The sequence below is a fragment of the Notamacropus eugenii genome, chromosome 5 (genome assembly GCF_028372415.1).
Source record: "Notamacropus eugenii isolate mMacEug1 chromosome 5, mMacEug1.pri_v2, whole genome shotgun sequence".
NCBI classification, from domain to species: domain Eukaryota; kingdom Metazoa; phylum Chordata; class Mammalia; order Diprotodontia; family Macropodidae; genus Notamacropus; species Notamacropus eugenii.
The window spans coordinates 60,706,746-60,729,268 of record NC_092876.1 but is presented as its reverse complement, the minus strand read 5'-3'; the positions used below and the strand labels follow the sequence as shown (position 1 = coordinate 60,729,268).

At 43.3% G+C, this 22,523-nt stretch overlaps 1 protein-coding gene across 5 annotated transcripts in view; it reads left to right on the top strand.

The window, feature by feature from the left end:
- The window catches only part of KIF17 (kinesin family member 17), a 59,771-nt gene that overhangs the window by 11,688 nt on the left and 25,560 nt on the right, over positions 1-22,523 (top strand). For all 5 annotated transcript variants that reach the window (XM_072609157.1, XM_072609156.1, XM_072609155.1 and 2 more), the window contains exons 4-5: positions 12,570-12,759; positions 19,060-19,512. In XM_072609157.1, coding sequence (XP_072465258.1) covers positions 12,570-12,759; positions 19,060-19,512 — 643 coding nt within the window. The remainder of the gene's footprint in view (positions 1-12,569; positions 12,760-19,059; positions 19,513-22,523) is intronic.

Below are 22,523 nucleotides of genomic sequence, written 5' to 3'. Positions count from 1 at the left end.
CCTCTCTTTCTGTCTTTCTCTGTGTCCCTCCCTCTCTCTGTGTCCCTCCCTTCCTCCCTCCCTCCCTCTCTCTCTCTTTCTTCCACTCTCTCTTTCTGTGTCTCTCTCTGTGTGTCTCTCTGACTCTGTCTGTCTGTCTCTTTATCTCTCTCATATTCTCCTCCCCTCCCTCATTTCTCTCTCTGTGTCTCTCCCTCCTTTCCTCCCTCCCTCTCTCTCTATTTGTGTATCTTTGTCTTTTTGTCTCTGTCAGTCTCTTTCTTGCTCTCACTCTCTCCCTGTCTCTGTCTCTCTCTCATACTCTCTTCCTCTCCCTCTTTTCTCTCTCTGTCTCCTTTTCTTCTTTCTCCCTCCTTCCCTTCCCTCTCCTCCCCCGCCCCTTTGCTCTCCCCCTCCTCTACCTCTCCCCTTCTGTCATAATCCAGCCCTGGCAGCTGGGAGGAGGACTTAATGAAGCACCTTCCCACTTCAGTGACGCCCCCTCCCCCAGTCACAGGCTCTTTAGTCCTATTTGGAAAATTCATGTCTAAGTGAGATTTCCCTCCCCATCAATATGGATTTATCCTGCCGTGGTTGTGAGTCGCTGTAGTCAGTTTGAGGTAGAGGAGGTGTTGGGGGGAAGCTGGGGGATGTGACATGTGTCACTGCTCAGCTCTTCAGCCTGGGGAGTATTTCTCTGCCCTTTGACCAGACCCTTCATTTCTTGAGGGAGACAGCCGTTAACCAGCTGCCTCGGAAGCAACTTCCATTTCATCTGGGCCTCCTGGGGCCAGAGATAGTGATAAATTGTGATGCAGTCCGTGAATTGGCTTCTCTCCTTCCCAGCTGGGTCTGGGAGCTTTTAGCCTGGGGAGGGGGGCGTCTGCCTGGGAGAGGCAAAGGAAGTGGGCTACAAACAGTAGGTGGCCTTTCCATTTCTCTTGGCCCCAAGGGGACCCACTTGGATATCTTCCTTGGTATATCCCTTGATATCTCCCCTTACCTGGGGCAAAGGAGGAAGAGGAAGGGAAAAGAGGAAAAGAGGTCACACCTTGCAGTTGAATTTGAGGGATAACTGCAGATGTACACAGGTGCAAGCCAGCAAAAAGTGTTCCTCCCCCACTTCCTTCAGCTGCTGAACATATCCTTGGACCAGGTCCATTTTTATGAAAAGTGTCTGGGAGCTGCAAGAACCAGACATAGAACCTGTTTTGCCACTAACTAACTGGGTGCTCTTCTTTCTTCTTCTGAGCATGTTTCCTTCTCTGTAAAATGAAGGGACCAGACGACTTGGTCTCTTAAGACCCTTCTATCCTGTCATTCTTTCTTCTAAGGTCCCTTCCAGCTCTGACATTTTATCCTTTAAGTGCCCTTCTGGCTCTGACATTCCAACTTTCCTTGGCTAAGACATAATGGAGACCTCAGTATTAAACAAAACTACTTTTTCTGGTGGACTTCATTCCCTTCAGAGAGGGTGAACAAAATCCCCACAAGGCATTTCCCAGGGAATGCCCCTCTACTGGGAAGGAATGCCTGTTCCTTTCTCCAAGGACATGCCTAGGCCTGGTAGCTTGAGATTTAGAACAATCTGTCATTCTTGAGATAGGGAACAACCAAGGCCTCGTTAATCTTCCCCCCTCAACCCAAGTGTGAAACAATGCATTCTGGGTAGTGGCCTTTCCCCTTCCTTGTCTCCCCACTCCCCAGCCCACACTCTCAGTTAACTCCCCCACCTTCTTGCCACAAACACACACACTAGGGACAGGGATGGGAGGAGCAGGGAGAGGCATCCTGATGCCCCACAGGGGAGATTTCTAGGCTTGGAAGCTGCCTTCCAGAAACTCTTGCTCTTTGTTCTGTATCCATGTAACGGGTTGCCATGACAACTCTGAGCTGCCAGGAAGTGCTACAGCAGCTGGGCAGAGCGTCGTAGCTGGCTGAGGCGCAGAGGAAGGCTAACTGATACTCAGCAGGCCAGTCTCCCATCTCTCAGCCTCCCAGACCAGGAACATCTTCCTCATTGGGGCACCTATTTCTCATAACTATTGCCTCTCAGTCCCAGTTAGGCTGGGCTGCAGCCCCATAAGGGTCACCTTCCAATCTAGTGATATTCCATCAGATTTGTGATCATGTCTCAGGGCTCAGGCTTATATTCATATTCAAGGGCCTGGATTTTGGAGATCAAGCCTCTGGGAAAGCCATCCCTGGAAATCAGATGAGTTAACTTGCTAAGTGCTTAGCACATAGTAAATGCTTAATAAATGCTCTTCCCCCACCCCAAAATAAAAATGGAGCTGGCAGGAGGCAGCCTCCTTTTATTTAACTTTTTTATTTAAAAAAATGTCTATTTTCTTTCCCTCTCACTTTCCTCCCCAAACCCTATCTTGAAACAAAGAGAAACAAAGCCCTTGGACCAGCTAACCTAGTGAAGCAAAACAAGTTTCCACATTGGCTATGTCTAAAAACGTGAGATGTTCTTGAGTCTCTCCCTTATGTATCAGGAAGTTGGTGGCCATCATAGGTCCTCTGGAATCCTGGTTGTTTGTCGTGTTGACCAGAACTTTTAAGTCTTTTGAAGTTGTTTTCTTTTGCAGTAATTCTATGTCTTGTTGTCAGTGACCTTTAGATCCCTGGATTCTACCCTCATCTTGACTTTGAAGAATAGTGAATCCAGTCCCTGATTCTGGTTCTAACTGGGAGTATCTAAGGATGCCTTGGGGGATTTGTCAGTCTCTGAATATTAGGTTCATAAGTTCATAGATGACCTTAGAAGTCATATAACCCAATCCCCCAAACCTCAATTTGTAGATGAGGAACTGAGGCTCAACTACTTGTTCAGGATCACATAGCAACCAAGTACCTCCAGTGGGATTTGAACTCAGATCTCTGTAATTTCAAATCCCAAAAGCCTATTGCCATGTTGCTTTTTTGTAATATGGAATGCCAGATTTGGAAGGAATTGGAAAGACTGGCTAGTTCAAAACCTTCCCCCATTTTGCAGATAAAGAGACTTCAGCTCAGGGAGGTCACTTGGGGAAAGGAGCAGAAAACCCAGGCTTTCTGCCTAGAGAGCCAGGGCTTTTTCTAAGGGATGGCCTAAAGCAAAGAGTACAGAATTCATTAGAAAACCTGGGTGCAAATCCATCTCAGACGGTTACTAGCTGGGTGACCCACAACAAGTCAGTAGATCTCTCTGGGCCGCAGGTCCTCATCCACAAAATGGGGTGATATGGCCTCTAAGATCCCTTTCACCTGTAAATCTATTATCTTCACTGTAACCTAACAAGTCACCATTTCCTCATCTGTAAAATAGGATAGTATTCTTATACTGCCAACCTCCCAGGGTTTCAAAAGGATAAAACCAGAAAGGAGAGGAAATAGTGGGAGTTGTTACTATGACTGTTACATACTAGCTGGGTGATCTTGGGCAAGTCCTTTCCCTTCCTCTTAGTGTTATTTTCATTCCCTGTAAAATGAGATCTTTAGACTACATGACTGCCAAGGTCCCTTTCAGCTCTGGCGTCCAATACTCTGAGAGACAACTAGATGTAATGGATAGAAGTTAAACAATCACCTGAAAGTGTGCACGGCAACTTAACCCTCATTACACCTATCTCAGGAGTGTTGTGAGGCAGTGAGCTAGCATGGGTAAGAAATACTTGGCACACTTTAAAGATCTACCTAAATGTTAGGTACTATTACTAAGAGTCCTCCCAGCTCTGACATGCTGTATTCTAAGGGTTCTTTCACACTTGAAATTTTATGTTAGAAACTAGCTTCTTCTAGCTCTTATACTCTATGTTCTAAGACTCTTTTCTAGTTCTAAAAATTTTTATTCTTAGACCTTAGATCACTAACATAGACCCAGCCACATTAGATGACCTGGAGTCTGGAGTCTCAGGAATATTTTGGAAACTCAGTGGCCCTCACTCCCACCCTCAACCCCACCCTTCAAGTAGAAGAAAGGTGGCAGAATGGGCCTGTGGGAAAAGGCCTTACACTTATTCTCTCCTAAGCCTTGGGGTTTCAGGTCACAGTTCCTTGGATCTTAAAGGACATTTGCTGTCCTTGCTCACACCAAACCAAGCTTTTCTTGTATTTCTGGTTTCCCAATGGAGAAGAAAATGTGGACGAGTGTCTTTGCCAGCTAGCTGTCTCCATACCAGTCACAACTTTCGTGGTATGAGCCTGATAATGCAGTCCCACAGATGTCGCTAGCTTACTCATAGAATTCTGGATCTTAAGATCATGGGATTTAGGGCTAGACAAGCCTTTCATTTTACAGATGGGGAAACTGAGTTGCGGAGAGGCTAAGTGATTTGCTCAAGGTCACACAGCTGCTTGGTGTTGGAAGTGGAACTCTAAACCTAGGTCTTCTGCCTCCAAAATCTAACCTTCCTTTCACCATATCCCTGAAAGTTGAGTCTGTCTTTGCAATATTTCTCATATTCACCCCTTTTTTCTAGGCAGTTAGTTGGTGCAGTAGATAGAGCTTTGGCTCTGGAGTCAGGAACCTGAGTTCAAATCTAGCCAGATACTTCCTAGCTGTGTGATCCTGGGCAAGTCACTTATCCTCTATTTGCTTCAGTTCCCCCAATATAATAGCTCCTGCTTTCCAAGATTATTGTGAGGATCAAATGAGATAATATTTGTAAAGCTCTTAGCATGGTGCCTGGCACATGATAATCATGGTATGAATGTTAGCTGCTATTATTGTGGTTATTAAAATACAAACTCCTCTTTTTGGCATCTAAAGCCTTTTACCACCTGACTCTTCTGTTTTATTATGCACTATTCCCTTCCATAAACCAGAGTCCAGCCAGACTGGCCACCTTTGTTGTTCCACACACACATACACACACACACACAGAGCACTCCATCTCCCATCTACATGCCTTTGCTTTGACTGTCCCCTATGCCAGAAATGCCTTCCCTCCTCAGTGTTCCCTCTGAATCTCTTGTTTACTTCAAAGTTCAGCTCACCATAATGCCTTTTCTGATACCCTTCATCTTCTAATGTCCCAAATTGCCTTGTGTCTGTTATGTATATTTTGATAAATACTTGTCCTCCTATGGAATGTTAACTTCTCCACAGTAGAAATTATCTGATTTATATCTTTGTGTCTGTGGCTCCTAGCACAGTACCTGGCACATAGAAGGTGTTTAATAAATGCTCATTGATTCAACAATTGATCTACAAAATCCCTGCCACTGGGGCCTTCATTATGCTATGGGTCCTTCAGTAATTTCCTGTTACGCATAGAATCAAGGATGAATACCTCAGTCTGGCATTCAATGATTCTCAAAGTTTGACCCTAACCTACCTTCTCTAATTTTAATCTTTAGGACCTAGGTTTAGCTGCATTGCCTCAGTTTCCTTTTCAAAGTCTGTGACTTCTATGACTCACTGTATTTGGCAGCTTATACAACATTGCCTAGTTATGGGCCCCCACCCGTCCAAAGGCAGGAGGGAGGTTCACTTTCTCTTTTGCTCTCTGGGGGCCAAGCTTGGTTGTAAAGACACAGCATTTGGGTCCAATAATCACTCAGTTATTTTATGCAATGATCTTTTCTCAGACCTCATCCTTCTTGACCGCTTTACAGCTTTTGCCTCTGTTGACCATCCCCTTCTCTTGCATACTCTTTCCTCCCTCAGTTTCCGTGACCTTGTCCTTCTCTTTGCTTCTCCTCCTCCCTATCTGATGATTCTTTCTCAGTCCTTGCTGAATCATGGTTCACATCATGCCTTCTAACTATGGATGTTCTCCCATGCTCTGTCATGGGCCCTCTTCTATTCTCTCCCTAGATTCTCCCAGTTGGTATCTTCATCATTTCCCATGGAAATCTCAAGGTCATTGTGTCCAGAACAGAATTCATTATTTTCCCTGCTTATCCTCCCCAATTCCTTATTTCTGTGGAAGGTATTTTTTTTTTCAGTTTCCCAGGTTTGGGATTTCAGAGTCATTATCAATTCCTCATCCCCTATAACCAATCAGTTATCAAGTCTTGCTGAGTCAACCTGTACAACATCCCTCAAACCCATTTCCTTCTCCCCATTCATAGGCCTACCAGCTCACATCTAGCCCTCATCACTTCTCACCTGGGTCTTTGGAATAAGTTCCGAATAGATCTCCTTTCTTCCAGGCTCTCCTCATTTCAATCTATCCTGCACATGGCTGCCTAAGGGATATTCCTAATGCACAGGCCTCAGCAAGTCACTTCTAAACAAACATGGTCAGACCTGAGGTCCATGAACTTTCTTTTTAATATTTTGCTATCATTATTTAAATATAATTGATTTCCTTTGTAATCCAATATATCATAACATTTTATGTATTAAAAATATATTCTGTGAATGGGTACATAGGTTTTACCACATTGCCACAGGGGTCTATGAAAAAATAAACGTCAGGAACCCTTTCTCTAGGGTAAACCACAAACTCCTCTTCTCATGTCTGACCCCAGGCTGCTTTCCCACACTTATTTCACATTATTTTGCTTCATGTATTCTATATTTGAACCAGACTAGCTTATTTGGCATGGCTTGAATTTTGTGATTTCCGATCTTAGTGCCTTTGCATAGATGATTCCATGCCAGGAAGATGTTCCCTCCTAACCTCCATCTCACAATCCCTAACTTTCTTCAAGGACCAGATCCTAAAGGAAGCCTTTGCTGACTTCCTGGTTGAAAGGGTTCTTTTCCTCCTCCAATTATCTTGTTTTTACTAAATCTATTTATATGTCATAGGGACAATGAGGGGCACAATGGATAGAGTGAATGCTGGACCTGGAATTCAAATTCAGCATCAGATACATTTCCTAGTTGTGAGACCCTGGGCAAGTCACAATCTTTATTTGCCTCAGTTTCCTCATCTATAAAATGGGGATAATAATAGCACCCACCTCCCAGAGTTGTTGTAAGGATCAAATGAAGATAATCATTGTAAAGTGCTTTAGCACACAGCAGGTGCCATATAAATTCTAGCTGTTATTATATTCTACAGCAGGATATAAGCTCCATAGATGCAGGGACAGATTTTAATTTTTATTACTGCATCCCCAGCACTTACCTGAGTGCCAGGATCAGAGTAATTGCTTAAAATATGTTTATGGTAGGCAGTTTTCAAAAGAAGAAATATAAGCTATCAACAACCAAATGAAAGAATGCTCCACATCGCTCATAAGAGGAATGAGAATTAAAACAACTTTGAGGTTTCACTTTATGCCCATTAGATTGGCAAAGGTGGTGAAAGATGTAGATGGTTAATGTTGAGGGGGCTCTTGGTAAAGCTATGAATCCATCCATCCATTATGGAAAAACAGTTTTTATGTGTATTTACAAGGTTAATAAACTCTACATACCATCCCTTCTAGACATGTACTTAGATTCTAGAAGATCAAAGGAGATTAAAAAAAATAGAAGGAAAGGTCCCATAAATTAAAAAAAACAACTAGTAGCATCACTTTTTTTGTAGGAGTAAAGAACTGGAAGAAAAGTGGATAGTTATCCATTTGGGGAGAGGCTAAACAAATTATGGTATGTGAATATAATGGACTATTATTGACAATAATATATAGGAAATTCTTAGAAATATTTGGGAAAACTTGTGGGAAGCAGAGTAAAAAGAACCAGGAGAACAAATTATCTGATGACCAAAATAACATAAAGGAAAACAACTCTGAAAGACTTTAGAACCCTTCAGTGGACTTGGGATGAAGCATGCCTTTCGCCCTTCATCAGAGAGGTGGTAGACGACAGGTATGGAATGGGGCATACATTTTCAGACAGAGTTGTGTTAATTCATTTTACTTATTTTGTTACGAGAGCGTTCAGTTGGGAGGGGGAGTTACAGGGAAGTGATGATAATATTTAAAAATAGCATCAATAAAATATTTTTAAAAGGGGAAAAAGGAAAAATGTTTATTGCTTATTGAATTAAATATATGCCCTAATTTCCAAGGAATAGCCTCACAGGGGCTGAGACACATAGATACACTGATGTTTTAATAGAGCTGTGATCTCATCCAATAGTACTACGCATCTATCCTCTCCATGTCCGTGTCTTCTCTATGAAATCTTTATGGGCTCCCTGCTATGAGAGGCCTTTTTTTTGGCTGGCATCTAATGTGACCGTTGATGTATGAAATTCTGCCTGTAGTTATGAGGTTAAGTAACTCATTGTTGATAAATGAATTGTCTTCTGAAACATCAGTGTGACTTCCATTTAGGAGGATTTCCTTCCTCAGCAGAAGAAATTTCTATACAATTATAACTTTTTCTGCCTGTGCATTGTGTTAATCATTTTGGGTACCTAGATGGCTCAGTGATAGAACACTGGCCCTGGGGGGGCAAGAAGACCTGAGTTCAAATTTAGCTTCAGGCACTTACTAGCTGTATGACCCTGGGCAAGTCACTTAACCCTATTTGCCTCAGTTTCTTCATATGTCAGAGCTGGAGAAGGAATTGGCAAACTACTCCAGTATCTTTGCCAAGAAAACCCCAAATGGGATCACAAAGAGTCACACATGATTGAAATGATTGAACAACAAAGTTTCTTTCAAGTTTATCATTATTAATCATTATAAATTCTTAGCTTGCTTGTTAAAAGTTCAACAGATGTTGGATAAGAAGCCTTATTATGCAAGCTTTGCCCCTTTCCCATCTTCTCTAAAATAACAGTAGTTCCTTTATTGTTTGTTTTCTTGTTTTATGGAAGCTCTCTCCTTTTTAAATATTCCATCACTTTGTAGTGATCTCTCTTCTCCATTCTCTACTCTAGTGAATAAGTACAATTAAGCTAAACAGATCAATACATTGGCCACATCTGAAAGCATATGCCTCGTTTTGAACCTATGGACTTCCACCTCTCTTCATGAGACATTGCTTATCCCTCCATTCTCATGACAGTCTCTTCTTCAAGGTCTTTCTTAGATTAAGTTTACTTGGCATGCTGCCTCCTGTGAGCTAATAGCACTCTTCTAAGGTTGTTGATTGTGCATCAAGGCCAAACAGCCCAAAAGACCAAGCGTGAGTTCAGAAAGATGGAGGGGAGCTCATTCACTTAGGCTTAGGCCAATCAGCACCCTTCAGCCTTCAAGACCAGATCTACAGATAAACTACATCAGAATCAAGGTTTCTTCTGTATGTAATGAAGAACAATTCAGCCTCACATTACACCTGCCCTTCCCAGGTGTAGGAGATTAAAGAAGACAGAACACATAGGCAGGCCCAGCAAGAAGGTCAGAGGTGATCATTGTCTTGCATCTTTTTCCATCACCTCGGAACCCATCTATTTGTGCTCTGTCTTCAATATATTTCCCTTGCATGCTCCAGATTTGCATTGGGTGCCATTTTCCCTTTTTTGGGTGCTTGGTGGTAATGCTTATCATGTTATCCATTTAGAGAGTATTTACTGCCAAAAGTTGGAGAATGAACAGGAAAAATCCACCTCTCCAAACTCTAAAATTAGCCTGTCCAACTGAGTATTAGCTTGCCTATGATGCTGGGAGCTTTCCTTTAGATCTCTTGATGTTATTGTGTGTCTATCAATAAAACATGTGGGCTCTCTGTCAGTCATCCCCTTATTCTTGATACACTACTAGCCCATTTCTTTTTTCTGAACATATACAGGCTGTTCAAAACATCTCCGGCTAGTTTTAAGTGTTAATAGCTCTTGATCCCCTTCAGTTCTGACTTTCAGTGTTCTAAGCTCTCCCTCACTCCCAGATCTGAAATATTGTGTTCTGAGAGCTCTTATGGCTTTAATAACTTAATGTACTAACAGTATGAGAATATCTGATTTTTCTCTAATACTATCCTTTAAGCCATTGATATCAAACTCAAATAGAAACAGGTCCCTGCAGGCCACAAATTGACTTAGAAAATCACAAATCAACATTTTTATTTATTTTTGCTAATTGTTTCAGTGAGTTTGACATCTCTGCTTTAAGTCACTTTTTCTGTGTTACTAATATGTTAATTCATTAGCAATATGTTGTAGCCTACTCACACCTAGGAGAAGGAAATGGCAAATAACTCTAGTATGTTTGCAATGAAAACCCCAAATGGGATCACGAAGAATCAGACATGACTGAAAATGACTGAACAACTCATGACTACATACTCTTTCGTCATTCCTAGTTGGGTTATCGGCAGCTCTAATTCTTCAGAGACATTGGTATTCTCTGCCTCACAGTGGGTTCTGTAGCATCACTAGGAAAATATCATTATTAAAGCATGGGTGAAGTTTGTTTCAGGAAAAAGTTTGATTTCATTAAAAGTACTGGACAGTCCCAAAGGCCATCCAATTTTTCATTCTCAATATCTCCCCAAGGTATATGATATATCAGTTCTGTAGGTAGTTTATATCACTGCACATCACAGTGGCTTGGTCAGGAGAAACAGATATTTTTCATCAACTTGTTTTTTCCTAGGCTGAATTCATGCAGATGAGTCTCAGTTTTTAATATTTCAGTGTCCTAGGGTTTGGTGCATCAGCACTGTAATAGCAGCAAGTCTAGAGAAATCCCTAGGGAATCTCTCTTCCATTTGGATTCTTTACTGGACACTCTTCCCAACAGCGATAAGCCTCTTTGGTGATGTATAAAGCTTTCTTTTAATGCCTTGGTTGACAGAGGTAGTAAGATGAAAGAGGGCTGGGTTGGAGTCATGCACAAGATGAGGTGATCAGTCTAGATGATCCCAAAGGTCCTTTCCAGTTCTAGAAGTCTCTATTTCTAGATTATCTTAAAGGCCCTCCTAGCTCTGACATTCTGTGTCCTAAGGGCCCTGATACTCTATGTTTTAAGGACCCTTCCATAATGTATCCTATATGCCAAAGCTGGTCATACCACTCTGGGTCTAATTCCCCTTCTTCAGACAGTGCCTTTAGGATATTTAATCTTTTTTTGCTTCCCAGTAGAGAGTGATGGAGAGCTTTCCTCTTACATGCAGCTGACCTTCTTTAGATTCTGGTCACACCACAGCTGCAGCGTGTGAGAAGCGTGCTTACTGGTCTTTGACAGTGTGCTGATTTCCAGGCTGCTGTTGGCTAGGAAGCCAACTGGAACCACTTGGCAGACAATGGACTCTTGCCCTGATCCTTTAGATATCCATTAGAGTGAAGCAGGGTCTGGGTTGGGGTTTTTTTTCACACTTAGAAAATATTGTATATAACAGCTTTTTGTTAGCAGCCAAACAGTTCTGCAGCTCGGGAAGCAAGCTGGCAATTGGATGATTTAATGCAGTTGCTACCAGCTATCAGGGATGCTGCTCTCCCTCTGACTAGGAAGGCAGGCTCTGTGAATAGGGAGTGACTCGTGCTTTTGGATGGAAATAACCACTCATACTAGCAGCTCATTACCAGAGAACCAAGGACTAAATCTGTCACTCAAGAAAATAACTAGCTCAGCGTAACACAAAGAACCGTGGTAAAGCAATTCAAACTGGAGTGCTACAGTCCCACAGTCACATAAGATGGCCCATTCTCTTCCAGTTCTGATAAAGGCCTTGTTGGCCAAATATTCAGGTGGTGCAAAACTGGAGTGGATAGCTCACACACTGGGTGAAAGAGCCCAGAAGACCGTAATCTAATAAGATGAAATTCAGTAGGGATCAATGTAAACTCAGATCTTGGGGTTCAAAAAATCAACTCCACATGTACAAGACAGAAGAGGAATGGTAAGAAAGCAGTTGGTCTAAAAAAAAGAAGATCTAAGGCTTTTAGTAGTCAACAAGTCCCATAAGAATCAATAATATTAAGATATGAGAGTGCCATCTTAGGCTGTATTAAGAGAAAATTGGCTGCCAGGGAGGAGGGGATGATATTTCTTCTGTATTCTCCACCACTGGGGTATTGTGTTCAGTTCTGGTCTGGAAGTAGATAAACTGGAGAGTTCTCAGAGGAGAGCAACCAGGATGGTGAAGGACCTTGAGATCATGCCACAGGACTGGCCTAAGGAAATGGAGATGTTTGACCAAGAGAAATCAAGGCTTGGGAGGATGGGGAAGACAGGTGGACAGTCAGATAAAAGAATTAGACTCATTCTGTTTGGCCTCAGGGAGTAGGATGAGGAGGGCTCATTAAGTGAAGCTACAAACAGGCTAATTTATCTTGAGGTTGAGAAAAAACTTTCTAGATGATAAACCATGAATGTACAGAGAAGTCAAGAAGGATGAGCATTGAGAAAAGGCCACTAAATTTCAATGAATGAATGAATGACTAAGCTCTTAAAAAAAAAAGAAAAGAAAATGCTTTCTAATTATGAGACCTGTCCAAAGGTGGAAAGGCTTGCCTTGGGAGGTAGTAGGTTCTCCTCTTCTTGAAAGTTTTCAAGCAGAGGCTGAATGATCACATCTGATATGTTGTGATGAGTAGTCTTTGTTGGGGTGTATGAGTTGGACTAGATTGCTCCTGAGGTCCCATTCAATGCTAAAATTGGGTGACTCTGTCCCATTTGTGGGTGGCTGCCTTAGCCAAAGAGGATGGAGTTATGGACACATGGTGGAGATGCCACAGTGGTTGAGTTTAGGAGCAGGTGGGTGGGAGGTGCAAGCTTCCCTGTGACCCAGGCTGTGCTGTCTCCGGCAGCTGAAGGAGCACCCAGAGAAAGGCGTGTACGTGAAGGGGCTATCCATGCACACGGTTCACAGCGTGGCCCAGTGTGAGCGCATCATGGAGATGGGCTGGAAGAATCGCTCGGTGGGCTACACCCTCATGAACAAAGACTCCTCGCGCTCCCACTCCATCTTCACCATCAGCATCGAGATCTATGCTGTGGGTAGGTGTGGGCAGTCTGGTGGGAGGGGGGGACCCCAGGTGCTCTCTAGTGCAACCCCCTTTTTATATAAAGAAGACAATTGAGGCTCAGTGAGGTGATGTGAAACATGCAGACTTCCTAAAAATAAGCTACACATTTAGAATTTGGACTAAATCTGCCACTCAAGAAAACAACCAGACCAACTTAACACAGAGAGTTGTGGTAAAACAATTCTCCAAGTCTCCGAGGCCAACTAGTCCACCCCTTCATTTTATGAATGAGCAAACTGAGACACAGAAGGGCAAACTGTTTAGGTAATGAGTGGTAGAGCAGGGATTCAAATCCAGACCAACTAAAGTGACTTGATCAGAATAATACAGCAAGTAAAGCCCCAGAGTCGAGATTTGAACCAAGGTCCTCCAACTTCATGCCCATGCCAAGCCTCATCCAATATATTCCATGGAGTTTCACAAACACTTACATTCTCGCTCATCTCCTTCATGTCTTAGCATCTTTAGTTTTTTTCCAAATATCTTCTCTTGTAGGGTTTCCCAGCCGTGTGCTGAAATGACTTCTATTAGCTTTGTATTTGTTTATCTGTATACATGCCATTTCCTCTCAGAAGAATATAAGCTCCTTGAGGGCAGGTATGGTTTTGTTTTGTTTTGGTTTTGTCTTTGAATCTCCAGTAACTAGCACAATTTCTAGGACATTAGTAAGAGCTTAATAAATGTTTGTTGAATTGAATTAAACATCTTGTATATAATGCATTGGGAGTAAGGTGGAGAATCCAAGATTAAATATGCCTTGAGCCCCATTCTCTAAGAGCTTACTATTCAGCAGAGGGATACAATGCACAAATATAGAATATTTTATATCAAGAACTTTAGCTTTATATAGCAGGGGGAAGGGTTCTTATGACCAAGGAGGGGGCTCAGAGATGGTGCCCTGGAGGAGGTGCTATCTGATTTGAGTATTAAAGTATTAATAGGAATTCAGCAGATCCATGGGAAGGTGGGGCTTTCTAGGCGTAGAGAAAGTCAAAGGCTCAAAGGCAGGAAAGGTTATTGCACATATGGGGAATAACTATTCTATTTAGCACAGTGTAGAGTTGATAGAAAGTTATAATATGAGATAAGTTTGTAAAGGGAGGATGGTGCCAGATTGTGGGGTTAACAAGCATTTATTAAGCACCTACTTTGTGTCAGGCACTGGGGATACAAAGAAAGGTAAAAAGACAGTCCCTCCCCTCAATGAGCTTCTGGTCTAGAGGGAGAGGCAACACAATAGCTATGAAAGCCAGATAGAACTTTATCATAGGAGGCTAAAGATTCCTGAGCAGAGAGGTGACATGACCAGTTTCTGTACAAAAGGTCTGGCTAGTGGTACAAAGGATGAATCAGAGAGGGACAGAATCTGAGGGGAAGACCCATTAGGAGGTTATGACAGTGTCCAGACAAAGCGAAGTAAGGGCCAGGGGCAGTGGGAAAGTCCTTTAGAAAGTGAAGAATTATCTATAAATCCTGACTTTCATATGCGGTTGGATTAAACAGACACTGTGCTGTAGAGTAAAGAATGCTGAATGAAGGAGCCCTGGTTATGATGTGACCCAAAAAGTAATCAACCCACTGCAGGTGGTTCCCTTCAGAGGCCAAGTATCCATGGCACCCTTTCCCGTCACCACTAGGTAGAGATGTAACTAGGGTGGGCAACTGAGGCTTTGTCCCAAGGTGCTGAATTTAGAGGGTATCATTTTGAGAACACTGAGTTTGGAGGGTGTTGACAATACACGCCAACGACAACACTTGGCTCCTCATTAGTGAGAATAATTAGTCAAAAAAGAATAGAAAACAGGAAACCTCAGATGGTGCTATGGGGATGGTAGTTATTCTTAGGGCTTACTTAAGATGAGTTAGTTTTTTGTTTTGTTTCATTTTGTTTTTGGAAGGGGGCGTAATATCTGAATTTCATTGAGCCACTTAGGGATATCCTTGTCCCAGATACAAAAATTCCTAGTCCCAGCTCTGCTGCTGAGGCATCTCTCCTTCCGTTCTCCCTCTTCCCTCCCTTCTGAATCCATCGTGGAACGTGTGGGATTTTCTGAGAGCCTTTCTGGGGCTAAGGAAAGGCTGCTGTTTCACAAGTTCAGGGGTAGACTTGCTGCCTACTTCTTTCCAAGGCTTTAGCCACTGATCTTCTCTGTAGCATTCCTTCATGAAATAAGCACTTATTAAGCCCTTTCTTAATATCATGCCAGATTCTTGGGAGAGATGTCAATTTAGCTAACTTAGTTCCTGCCTCACAGAGCATACACTCAGGTATAGGGATAAGATTCCAATGTGGATCCTCATAGTGTTACATGAAAAGGGTTATGGAGAGGTGTGGACAGAGTGCCCTATAGGGCCCAAAGGCTAGTTTAATACTAGCTGGAAGGAATCAAGAAAGACTTCCTGGAGGAAGTAATGTCTGAGTGGGGCTTTAAAGGATGAATAGGAATTCTTTAAGCAAACAGGAGGCAAGAAGAGCATTCTAGCTAATGAGGAGTGGGAGTGAACAAAGGTACAGAGATCACACTGAGGAGAGACATTTGACAACAATTTACATTATGTCTAGGAGGGCGATATGAGGTGGGAAAGACAGAGGACGTAGAGCTTAGAAAGAGATAACACACTGAATCAGAGAGTTGGGATTCTAAGGGAACGTCACAGACCAGAGCACTGGGCTGATTTGGGAGGAGAGGAGGAGGGGATCTGAAGCTGCGATTTTATTAGTGTGGGGGTACTCCCAGTATGGAAACTCCCTCCTGCAATCTAGATCAGCCTTTCTTGGGTAAGTGAAGCCCTCGGTGAACTAGACCTCTTCAATGCTGTGTCAAGCTTAAACATAACAGTAGATAATGAAGTTGATTTCCTGGCTGAGGTGAGTGTTTTCAGCAACTGTGCAATTACTTGTCATAATAAAAGACAGGGGCAGAACAGATATTTAAAAGCTTTAGATAATTTAAAACCTTCCCTTCAACTTTTAATTTCAAGTTTTTCTTCCTCAAGACCTCTAACAAGTAACAAAAATTGGAATTTCATTTCCTCTGAGGGAATTTGATTAGATGATGTCTGAAATCTACAGTTTGATGTTTTTTTCAAATTTCCTTCCCTTCTTGCTCTCTTGAGAAACTAAAATGACCAAAACGTAGGCAGCAGTGATATTTGATGCTATTGGTAAACATCCTTTCCTTGAAACTCTTTTCCCTTAGAGCTTCTAGGGTGCTGTATTTACCTTTCCCTCTTCCTACTTCCCTTCTTTCTGCCCCCTAAATTATTTGTCCCCTAAGACTTAGTCTAAAGCCTCCTGTTCTTTCTCTAACAAATGTTTGTGTACCTACTGTGTGCTTAGCACTCTACCAAATCTTAAGGCTGAGTCAAAATATGACTCATGTCCCCTTCCCTCTGCTTAATCTATCCCTTTGTGCTGTTGCTTGAAGCGGACATATCCAACCCTTCCCTATACCCTAATTTTCAGTATTTTTTAGCTGCCTGCTAAATCATTTCCTTGGCTGTCACTGTCTTTTCAAGCTTTGTATGTCTAAAACAACTTTCCTCAGAAACCAACTACCAATCCAGATTTCCCCTTTAGAAATAATTGTTATTCTGTGCTAATCCAATAAACAGCAAGTGCCTACTACAGCCTAGGCACCACTAAGTTCAGGGAATACAGTTAAGCCCTCAAAGAACTTACAGTCTAATGTGGGAGGCAGGAAATCATGGGTTGGGAATTGGAGAAGAAGGTTGAGGGTTTCCATCATGGGGACATCTCATTCTGTGGCTTTTAAACCAGGTGGAGTAGCAGCTGCAGATTGCAGTAAACCTAAATATCCCGTTTCTGCCTTCTATAAAGGAAGGCGTTGGGAGGAATTTGGTTCTCCACTAGTTCCACCAGTAATACAAATTCACAACTTGAGAAGAATCTTTGACCACTCCTCCTTTATCACTCTTTCTTCCTCCACCATCTATTAACAAACAGTTAGGAAGTTCTAACAGAGTTCTTTCTTTGGAGTTGTGGCTTTCAAGTATGTTCTTTTCTATTTCTGATGGCATCGCCCTAGTTCAAGCTTTCCTTAGTTATGCATAGGTTTCATAGGAGTTAAAACTAGAAGAAGCCTTAGACATTATCTAGTCTGCTGCTTCATTGTATTTATTTTGGGGTGGATAGTCAGTCTCTTACTACTTACTTGAGAACAACATGTATAAGTAACACTTAATAGTTTCAAAGTTTATAGGCATATCAAGTGATTGCATACTTTTTATATCAAATCAAGCATTTAATCAAGCACCTACTATGTCAGGTGGGGCAGCTAGGTGATGCAGTGGATAGAGCACCAGTGCAGAAGTCAGGAGGACCTAAGTTCAAATCTCACCTCAGACACTTGACACTTACTAGCTGTGTGATCTTGGGCAAGTCACTTAACCCCAATTGCCTCCTTCTGGGTCATCTCCAGTCATCCTGATGAATATCTGGTCACTGGATTCTGATGGCTCTGGAGGAGAAGTGAGGCTGGTGACCTGCACAGCCCTCCCTCACTCAAAACAAAGTCAAGTGCAAGTCATGTCATTATTTCTGATGGCATGGTCTTCTTTAGCAACGAAGGACAAACACATACACATAGTTGTAGAGGGTTATTTGGAAGAAGGAGAGTTAGGAGGCTTAGCCCCTGATCTCATAGCTAGGCTGTATCAGAGGAAGGATTTAAACACAGGATTTCTAGACTCCAAGGTCAGCTCTCCATCTATTATGCCATATACCCTTTCAAGATGAAATGGGATAAGGAAAATTGTAAATTTTAAATTGAGTCCAAAGTAGGTTTATAAAGTCAACTTTACAAGTACAAGATGAAGTTTGATATCAGATTGTTGCGGGGGAAGGCAGATCTGGAGATCTCAGTGGATCACATACTCAATATGACTTAGCAGTGATGTGGCTGCCAAGAAAGTTAATGGGATCTTGAACTGCACTAAGACAGGCCTAGTGTCCAGAAAGAGGGAGGTGAGAATCCACTCTGTCTTTTTTTTCTGGTCAGGGTACATACATCTAGGGTGCTGTGTCAGTTCTGGCACCTTAGTTTATTAAAGATGTAGATAAGCAGAAGAGTATCTTCCAGGGGAGAGTAAGCTGGGATGATGGTTAAGGGATTTGTGTCCGTAAATGGTTCAGCTGAAGGAACTCGGTATATTTAGCCTGAGGAAGATTCAGAGATGTAGGAAGAGAGTGTATTAAAGTGTCTGAAATAGATTGTATATCAAAGTATATTGAAGGTGTTATGAAAAAGGCCCATTAGTCTTGATCTCCCTGACTCCAGAGGTCAGAAGTAGGAGCCATAGATAGTCATTACAAAGAGGCATATTTAGGTTGGATATCAATTAAAGCTGTCCCCAAGGGAACCAGGCTGCCCACGAAGGCTCCAAGGCTTCTTGTCCTCATATGTTGGGAGATAGACGCTTACTCAGATAAGGGTCAGATTAGATGATGTCTGGGGTCCTTGCCAACTCATTCGGAGATTCTTTGTCATGGAGGTCCTTGAATTTTAGTCTGAGCAAATTTTACCTCTTTAGGGAGCTGCTAAAGATTTGCGAGCAGAGAGAGAGGATTGTGTCTCTGTAAGAAAGAGGATTTTTCCAAAGTTCACAGGATGAGCTTGAGTAGGGAAGGAGAGTGGGAGAACCTGTTAGGAAGTTATTGAAATAGTCTAGGACGGAAGTAATCAGAGGTCACCTGGGCTAGGGTGGGACTTGAGGGAGGGGGGATGGTCTCAAAAGATGTTGCTGAGGTGGAATTTATAGGACTTGGGAACTATATGGTGGGAGAGATTTGGGAGAGGAAAGAGTCCGGGATTACAGATAGGATCATTGTGTTAGAGCCAGAAAGGATCTTAGAAGCCCTCAAGTCCAAGTCCTTTACAGATGAGGAAACTGAGGCACAGAAAGAATAAAGAAATTTGTGGAGATTCACTTAGCTAATGTATTATCAGATCATAGATTTTAAGCTGGAAGGGACCTTGGAGCCCCTTGAATCCAATCCCTTTATTTTACAAAATGAGGAACTATGGTCCAAAGAATTTAGTGAGTTGCCCAGGGTTATGTGGCTGGTAAGTGCCTAAGGAGGAAACTGAACCTAAGCCTTCTTGACTTCAAGTCTACTGCCCTGTTCCCCTAAGCTACTCTGTCTGTTAGATAAAGTCTCCCCAAAGTCTCATCTTGGCTGACCAGGGATGAACAACCCATCCCTCTCCTCTTCTCTCTCCCTGATCCCACTTGTCTATTCCCCCTGCAGATGAGCGAGGCAAAGACCACCTTCGGGCAGGGAAGCTGAACCTAGTCGACCTGGCTGGCAGCGAGAGGCAGTCAAAAACAGGGGCCACAGGGGAGCGGCTCAAGGAGGCCACAAAAATTAACCTCTCATTATCGGCCTTGGGCAATGTCATCTCGGCCCTGGTGGATGGCCGCTGCAAACACATCCCCTACCGGGACTCGAAGCTGACTCGGCTGCTGCAGGACTCCCTGGGGGGCAACACCAAGACCCTCATGGTGGCCTGCCTGTCCCCTGCGGACAATAACTACGATGAGACCCTCAGCACCCTGCGCTATGCCAATCGAGCCAAGAACATCAAAAACAAGCCTCGCATCAATGAGGACCCCAAGGATGCCCTCCTGAGGGAGTACCAGGAGGAGATAAAGAAACTGAAAGCCATCCTGGCTCAAACGGTGAAGTCAAACAACCTGACAGGTAGGCTCCCTGGGGCCCCAGGGGACACTGTGGCCCTCCAACTGATCTGCGTGGGGTTGAGTGTCAAAGCTCTAGATGTGAATGGTACGTGTCAGGCTATTGTCATTGGGGTAGCTTCCTAATTGCTCTCTTAACCCAGTCTCTCCCATGGTCTAATCCATCTTCCCACTCATGTAGAAGATGACTTTGGAAAGGGAGAGGAATTTATACATTATCCTGGAGGGGATAGGGAGCTGCAGAAGGTTCTTTAGGAGAAAGAGTCTTTTAGGAAATCTGATCATGTCACTCTTTCCTGGAGTAGAGGAGTAAGGTGGAATAAGCCTGGACATCTGAGATGGAGCCAGATTGTGATGAGGGTTTCGTTCTAGAGGTCACAGGAATCCATTGGAGTTTATTGAGCAGAGAAGCAACACAGGGAGGTCTGTGCTTTGGAAATGTTCCTCTGGCCAATATGGAGGATGTTTTCAAGCAAAGAGAGGCTTGCAGTAGGGAGAATAATTAGGAAACTGTTGGAATAATCCAGGATGACTTGTTTTTAATCCTTCTGTCACCAAGCACATAGTAGGCACTGCTATATTTGTTAGATTTGTTGAGATGAATCTCTACCAGGTTGAAATAGGAACTCGGTTCAATTAAAGAAACATCTATTAAGTGCCTACTGTGTGCTAGACACCAAGCTGGGCACCCTGTCTTCAAGGAGTTTTCATTATACCAGAGGCCTGCTACATTTACATAGATAAGTAGGTCTAAGAGTATTTGAGAAGGAAGCCACACTTGGGGGAATCATGAAAGTCTTCCTGTGGGAGGGGGCCCCTGAGATGAACCTTGGATTCAACAGGACCTTTCCTGAATTTTGAAGAGCTTCAGGGAAGACTCCTGCCCCCAAGCTGCCTCTCAGTGTCTTTGTTGGAGATGTGATGGGATAAAATGTTTGCCTACCATGGGGCTTCTCAAATGCTTCTGTCCTTATGAGATGGAGTTGGCTTCATTGGACCTCATAAAAATGATCCCTTGCAGTTTTTTTCAGGCAGACCTGTTAGTTTATTATAAGCATAGGAGGCTTCCAATGAGATATTTCCCTTGACTAATGAACCTACTGCTCTGAAACTTAGCATCTCAGAATTGCCTGGAGCCCTGAGATATCACATGACTTACCCAGGGTCACCCATTAGATAGCTGAGGCTGGATTCGAACTCAGGGCTTCTTGACCAGTGTTCTGCCTACTGTACCATGCCACCTCCTCAGGTGTCTGAGGTTGCCCAGGGTCTCCAGAGGTGAGGTCTAATGTAAAATATGCTGAAATCCCTCAAGGATGGGTGATTTCCTTGGTAGAGGTACATCTTCCCCAACACAGTTCTTGACCCTTTCATGGTAAAGCAGGAAATCTTCATGAGTTGCTGGGGCTGAAAAAATTCATTGTTTGTAATTACCACAGCTGGCATTTATATTGCATTTTTATATATCTGTATAAACATATATACACATACACATATAATACATATATATATATGCATGTGTCTATCTATAGTGTCTATCTTTCTGTGTGTCTATTTGCTTGTCTCTCTGCCTGTCTATCATCTATCTGTCTATCTATCTGTCTGTCTGTCTGTCTCTGTCTGTCTGTCTATCTATCTTTTTGTCTATCTCTTTGTCCATCTTTTTGTTTCTTTGTCTTTCTATCTGTCTGTCTATTTTTCTTTCTATCTGTCTGTCTGCTTGTCTATTTATCTGTCTATGTGTTTCATTTGACCTCACAAGCCTGGGGACACATCCCTTTCCCTCTGAATGCTTTGGTCTTCCCGTCTACATGACAGAGGTATTTTCCACTGACTTCTGGCACACATAGGCCAGGAGCTAATGGGCCCTTTGAAGCTGCCTGGCAGACCCTGAGGCAGTGGTGGGTGTGGGAGGTGGGAGGGCCATCTTGCTCAGCTCTACCAGTCAGGGGACAGGTCTCCTCTTTGGTCTCTTTCTCCTTGTTCCCACCACCCAGGCACTGCCAACCTCCTCCACCAGTGCCCATGGCAGCGGTGCTGAGCTTCTCATCAGCTGGTATGACTCACCCACTTCCTGCCCCCCACGTCTATGAGACTGTCTTGCTCATCATATCTCCTACCAAAATGTGCTGCTATCACAGGGGACCATGGGGATATGGGGTGCAAATGGTCAGGGCTCCCAATCCTAATTCCAGAGTCCTGAAATTCCTTCATTTGTCTAAGGGTGCTCCTCTCTCATCCTGCTCACAGGTTCACAGATTTAGAGTAGGAAGGAAACTTAGGGACTATCAAAGCCAATTCTCTCATTTTACATATCAGGAAACTGAAGTTCAGGATCACACAGTGATGTCCGAACCGAGGTCTTCCTGCCTCCAAGTCCAGTGACCCCCCCCCCCCCAGGGTTTGCTGCTTCTAAGTTTTGACTTGATAAGGGATTGCCAGGAGCCTGGCAAAAGGTGAGAGAGAGGACCAGCTCTCACCAAAATCTGAAGCGAGGGAAAATTTGCCTTTGTTCCCATCCAGCCTTCTCCCTGGGGCAGGGACCTTCCTCTCCTATGATGTCGTGGAGAGAGCACTGTCCTGGGGTTCAGGAGTCCTAGCTCCAGCTTCTGGCCCAACTACTAATTCCACTTTAGGGAAGTCCTCTCCCTGGGCTTCAGCTTCTCTATCTGTAAAATGGGGATAATAACTCCCGTCCTACCAAGGATCAAATAAGATAGCTGATGGGAAACATAAACCCCTTATAAAGGACAGGTGTTATTATATTTTAATGAGGACTTCAAGAGCTCCCTGGCCTCATCCCTAGAGGTAATGCTACCCTGCCCACCCACCTCAATAGAGACTGTCTGGGTCTGGTTCTTTGAGTGAAGCAGCTACAAAGGACCAACCAACACAAGGAGGCTTCCTTCTGGTTCCTTTGGATGGGCTGCTGGGGGATGCTACAGTGCATAGAGCGCTGGGCCTGGGAGTCAGGAAACCCTGAGTTCAGATCTTCCCTCAAATAGTTACCAGCTG